At 43.5% G+C, this 6,000-nt stretch overlaps 1 protein-coding gene across 1 annotated transcript in view; it reads right to left on the bottom strand.

Annotated features, from left to right (window-relative positions):
• Positions 1–2,599: 2,599 nt before the first annotated feature.
• ADAT2 (adenosine deaminase tRNA specific 2) overlaps positions 2,600–6,000 on the bottom strand; it is a 40,701-nt gene continuing 37,300 nt past the window's right edge. Inside the window, exon 6 of the mRNA XM_047103181.1 lies at positions 2,600–3,015. Within this exon, the coding sequence (XP_046959137.1) occupies positions 2,969–3,015 (47 nt within the window). The 3' untranslated portion in view covers positions 2,600–2,968. The remainder of the gene's footprint in view (positions 3,016–6,000) is intronic.

Raw genomic sequence — 6,000 nt, 5'->3', positions numbered from 1 at the left:
AATAAACCCAAGTTTTAGTATTTTGTTCCAGTGAAGGGATGAGCCGGGAACAACAATCACCATCCTTCTGGTTCTTTTCCTACTTTAAACTCTGGTTTAAATTCCAAGTAGGAATTAGCCCCTGACTAGCTCTGTGATCTTGAGCACATTAAACCTTATGAACCTCTATTAATTCACTCCTTACGTGGGAAAAAGAACAGTAACGTCCAAAGTTTGCTGCGAGGATCACGTAACAGGTGCAAAGCCTTTACAGCTGTGCCCGGCATGCAATAAAGACTCAATGAATATTAGCCATTACTGGTTAGTCTAACAAACGAGCAGGTGTTCTGTCAGCTTCATTTCTAACTAGGCTAGACCATACAGAACCTATCTAAGGAAGGTGAGCTTCCAGGCCTTGATTCAAAACAGCCTTTTGGTATTGAACTACGCATATCCAACCTCAGTGTAAATCAAAAACTGAATCTCAGATGTTCCATTCCAATGTGAGGAAAAGTCACTTATGAGAGAGAGGACACAGGGTTCGGACAAATGCCAAGAGCGGTGTTTCTCAGCTGCTTCCAAGCCATCTTCCCCAGCTTCTTATGAGACTCCAAAGTGCCTTCTAACTTCACAGTGTAGTTTTGTCCATTAGCACAGACACACATCAACGCTCGTCACTTAACTAACGAATAGCATGAATAGAGAAGTGACTCGCCCTCCCTTAGACACCAAAATTCCTCCCTGTTTTTCTTTCTCTTATTAATCTGGTAAAATTAATCATCAGAGCCACAGTGATGCTGTCTTCATCAGGAAGGGAGAATGGGAGAGAACCCTCTCCTTCATGGAGCTACTTTCTCCATACTTTCTCTTACCTTCTCTTTCCCCATATTTTCCTGGTGTCAAAGAGATGGCTACTTCACCCCTTCTGGGCTTTTATGAATGTCTCTCTATTGTGGCCTCCAGAAGGGGCTGAAACAGGTCAGGACATTACTTACATTAGCCCCAATGCCACAGTCAGTCAGCCTCACCTCTCTTTCTCATCTTGGACCCTGCTCAGCTATGCTATCCAACCAAGCAGGATGAAGAATGAGCACCAGATGAAAATATGGGCCGAATAATATGCCAGTCCTATAAAATTCATGAAATTTACTGGGCCACCTTATAAAAGTTAACAATACAAACTTTCTCCCATTATCAATTCAATCTGTTGCTCCCACAGAGAAATTTCAGTCCAAAATGCTGCCCTACCCTATTTCCTTTTACTGACTCAGTTCCAGACAGAAGAGGTGGTATTTGGGCCTTCGGGTGGAATCTGGGATTCTTCATCAGCAGCTGCACCCTGGGCCGTCTGCCAGTATAATCGGAGTAGAGCCTTACTTAGCACCTCCAAAGTTTGATTATTTCAACCCTGAGACTCTCATTTCCCTCTTTTTAAGAAATACCTAAGGGTCAACAGAACACATGAGAATATCACAGCACCAGCCTTAATCCCACAGAATTCAGAAGCACAAACAAATTCCCAGTAATAATCTAAACATCAGTTTCCATCTGAGGGCAGTTCCCAAGCAGTAGATTGCATTTCCCAGAGCCCAACACGTTATACGCCAGATGCTTGTTGCTCGTGCCAGCTAGAGACCATTGTAAAGATTTGGTGTTATCCAGGTCTGCAAGGGAGCAAAAGAAGAAAAAGACCTCTTCCTTTTGATTTCAGGATGCCAGTGAATTCGTAGCAAGTCCTAGAATTCAGGTCTTGGGAAGTCAGGTTCACAGGGAAAGAGAAATCCTGTATCAAGACATGAATTGTGCCACCGTGTGCTCATTGCCGTGTTTTGCCCGCACAATGGAGCCTGTATACACAAACGGCAAAATAAAAAGATGAAGGATGTTCTACGCACCCATTGAGCCCTGCTGTTGCCAAGAGTAATCAGCAGTGAAACGATAAAGCCATCAGTATTTGAATGTAAATGTTAAAATAATAATAAATCTTATGGTCTCCCTAAGGTTAGTTTATAATAAAAATAACTTCTTGATCCTGGAAAACTTATCTGGTTTCTTTCTTCCTTTCATTCCCCACTTAATGACTGAAGTTACTATTTCCATGGTGGTCTCCAAACCACACTCGGTTTCTCTGCAGATTGGCATGTCACTTCCAACAATTTCACCAGCTGCTTTTTCCTCTCAAGGGAATATGATTAAAATATTAATCCAGTTTCTGGACTAATCTAGCAAGAAAGTTCTATAAATCAATCTCCACACAGCATTTCAGTTGCTCTGAAATATGCAACGTGTCCTCTCTTTTATTTGTTATGCCTCCACAAGAAAGTTAGGTCCTAGCAAAGCACATACAAAATTTCTACCTCTGCCCCTCTACTGCTTCCTGATTTCTCAAACCTGAAAATGGGAAATCGCAAAGCCCACGTGCAAAACGTAAGTTTCCAAATGAGAAGAGATGAGCTGGAGGAAAACACAGGGGCTCAAAGTCATGCTTCCCTTGGCTGCCGGGCTATCTGGCAGTGACAGCCCTGGCCCTGGCAAAAGTGCCTGTAGACTGAGGTCTGTACGGTTCAGGAAGCCCAGACAGCGTTCTCTTGGTAGCGCTAATTCGCCCGTTTGTCCTGCTGACTGGAAACCATCCAGAACCGCAAAGCCATCATGAAACCGCCTCTGGGCCTAGCATTGGGCTAAATCCTCGCTCTGGAGGAGCTTATGATCTAATTACTATAATTAGAGACCAATTGAGATTAAACTATGTGACACTAAGTAGGAGTTTGAAGAAAACGATCGTTGTGGGCTGGAGGAGTTGGAAAAGATTTCATGGAGAATGCAGGACTTTGAAGGGAAGAGTAAAATAATGCTTGAGGCTTATGAAGTAGATAAGATGTGCTTAGGATAAAAGAACACAGCACAGTGTAGTGGGCTTACCTAAGGAGAAGATCCTTCAAAGCGGCGAGCTGCGTTCCCCTTGGCTTCCTGCCAGCATAGCTTCTCACTAAGAAGATGGGATTTCTCTCAGGTCAAGAAGAAATTTAATCTTTCCTGAAATTGTTTAGCATTTGAAGCAGGATGGTGACATTGACCATATAAAAACCCAGCTGACATCCTTAACTTATTTAGCCCTCCAATATAGAAATGTCATTGAGAGAAATGACTTTCTATCAATGCCAGTACAGGCTAGATTAAAAGCTAAAAAAAATAAAACAAAAAAATAAAAGCTGAAAGCACTTTCATGTGGAGTCAGGCTTACTGGTGGAGTGATAAGGCTTTTTCCAAAGGGTATGCAAAGCCGAGAAAGATCATCGGCAATACTTTCTGGGATTAGGATTACAACAAGCAGTAGAATTCCAATTGTTCCATTAATCTAAAAAAAACATACTGTGGGTTCCGGTCCAAGTAGTTAATAAAAATAGCAATACTCTGTTTTATTATTTTCCCTTAATTATTAACTTGGCGTTCATCTGCGTATTTTAATTGAACTATGTCCATTACATGACAAAAGTGTCTCTGGAGGAACAAATGGGTTTATCCAGCTCTCCCCAAGATGAACAACAGAACAGGTGGACAGGGGTGCAAGCATTTTTCAACATGGCAAGCCTGATTTTACCAAAAGAAAAACTGTCAAGGTCCATTTTCTCCCTCATGTTTAACTAAATTGCTGATTGAAGCAACTAGCATAGTGGGTTAATTCTGAAATCTTAACTGTAATTATTATGTAAAACTGAAATGTACCTTTATTTCAGTTTCTCTTTTGGGGGAAGTTTTTTTTTTTTAATGGAAGAACAACAATCTTATATCATTCCAAGTATCATCTGCAGATCGGGTTTTCCATAAAGTGGAGAGAGGTCTTGCTTAAACCGATCTTATTTATTTGTTTGTTTAGAGTGCACGTGCACATGAGCAGGAAAGGGGCAGAGAGACAGGGAGAATCTCATGCAGGCTTTATGCTGTCAGCACAGAGCCTGACACGGGGCTTGATCTCATGAACCGTGAGATCATGACCTGAGATGAAACCAAGAGTCCAACGCTTAACCAACTGAGACACCCAGGCACCCCTAAACCGATGTTTCTGAATTGTTTGTCTATACTTCAGCCTAGGAACCGAAAGCAAAGGGCGCTGTGGTAGGAACAAGAGTGGGCGCTGGAAGGTCAGAGGAAGTGCATAACCCAGTCCACTGTGCTCCTTTTAGAGACGCTAGTGTAAGCCTGGAATCTACCACTCACTCCTCCAGTTCTCAATTGTTTATGATCCATCAGAAGTTCCCAGTTAGGTGGACAGGACGTAGTCGCAAAGAAGCTGCTTCTGAGCCACCACCATCTGGGAGTGTGTTTGTTATGCTGACCACAAACCTAGGACACTTCCAGGGCGGCCACTCCAGTGCTTTCCGGCAAACATACATGATGAATGGTGTGCATGTGCAGACACACACCCATGGGCGTTCCCAGGATCATGCACAATTCCCTGAATGCTGGCTTTAACCACACCCCTTGTCCAAAACAAGAAAGCATGGCAGAATATTCGATGAGAGAGTTAAGAGGGAAAGGCTTGATTCTGCACTAAGGTATGCTTTGAACAAAAAGAAATAATTCATAGACGTCAGCAAATTATTAAGAAAAAAAACGAATTAAAACATTTTCAGAGTTGCAACATCATGTTGACAACTGCTGCCTTTGACACTAAGCTGCCTGGGACACCCAGCATCGGTGGCACACGAGTCAACTGCAACTGATCAGTCTCTTTTTTTTTTTTTTTTTTTTAATTTTTTTTTTCAACGTTTATTTATTTTTGGGACAGAGAGAGACAGAGCATGAACGGGGGAGGGGCAGAGAGAGAGGGAGACACAGAATCGGAAACAGGCTCCAGGCTCTGAGCCATCAGCCCAGAGCCCGACGCGGGGCTCGAACTCACGGACCGTGAGATCGTGACCTGGCTGAAGTCGGACGCTTAACCGACTGCACCACCCAGGCGCCCCAACAACTGATCAGTCTCAAGGGCTACTCTGACTGGTGGCCACCAAGTATGGCAGGTGCCATCATGCTGTCCTTTCTCGGTAGAGAGGGGACCAACATCTAGGACACACGGTATGATGACTAGGAACACACACTCTGGGGACAGCCTGTCTGAAATCGAGTCCTGGCTTCACATTTTCTGCTCTTCGCTGAGATTATTCACAAATATTTCAATTCTCCTCCTCCTGAGGTAGCTGGTAGATTACATCTCCTGCCACCTTGACATTAGGCATAGCTATGTGCCTTATGTCAGCAGAAATGATGTGTCACTTCTGGGCAAAAGCCAGTCAGACTCCTTACTCAAGAGTGGTCCCAGGTCCTGCAGTGTAGGAATCACCTGGGGGCTTGCTAGAAATGCCAGCCCAGACCTCCTGAATAATAATGTGCATTTAACGAGTTCCTTGGGTCATTCATATGCGCATCAAGTTGGCAAAGCCCTGACTGAAGACACAGAGCATTATTCACTATCTTCTCCTCTCCCACCACAGTGACTGAGGGCGTTCAACCACATTCCAGATGGTACAGTATAACCTAGACCCCTGGCCTGACTGGAGACAGACAAGTGAAGCATAAAAGAAGTAAAACTTTGTTCTAAGGCACTAAAACCCTGAGGGGTATTATCTTGGCATAACCTAGCCCATTCCAACTGACATCATCACTTAGTACTCTGTGACCCTGGGCAAGTTACATAATATCCCTGTGCCTCAGTTTCCTTGATGTAAAGCAGAGATGATAACAGTACTGACTCAGAGGGTTGTTACAAGGATTAATAAGGGAACAGATGAATAGAGCCTGGCAAGTTCTAAGTGAATATTAGCTTCTATTATTGACACATTCCGTCCCCCTAGCTCAAATCTGGCCTAGTGATGTAATTTGTCTCCTTACCTCAGTGACCATAGTGTCAAGACGTTTGTCGCCGGCAATGCCCCACCCCAAAACACACATACTCCGGGAATAGGTATGAAATCACACATCAAAAAGAAAGGAAAAATTACCCCCTTCTCAGAGGAAAGTAGA

This window comes from Lynx rufus, unplaced genomic scaffold (genome assembly GCF_022079265.1).
Source record: "Lynx rufus isolate CCGP_SWC_20201006 ecotype Redwood Valley unplaced genomic scaffold, mLynRuf1.p SCAF_6, whole genome shotgun sequence".
NCBI classification, from domain to species: domain Eukaryota; kingdom Metazoa; phylum Chordata; class Mammalia; order Carnivora; family Felidae; genus Lynx; species Lynx rufus.
The sequence above is the reverse complement of the archived record's forward strand: the minus strand, read 5'-3'. Positions and strand labels throughout refer to the sequence as shown.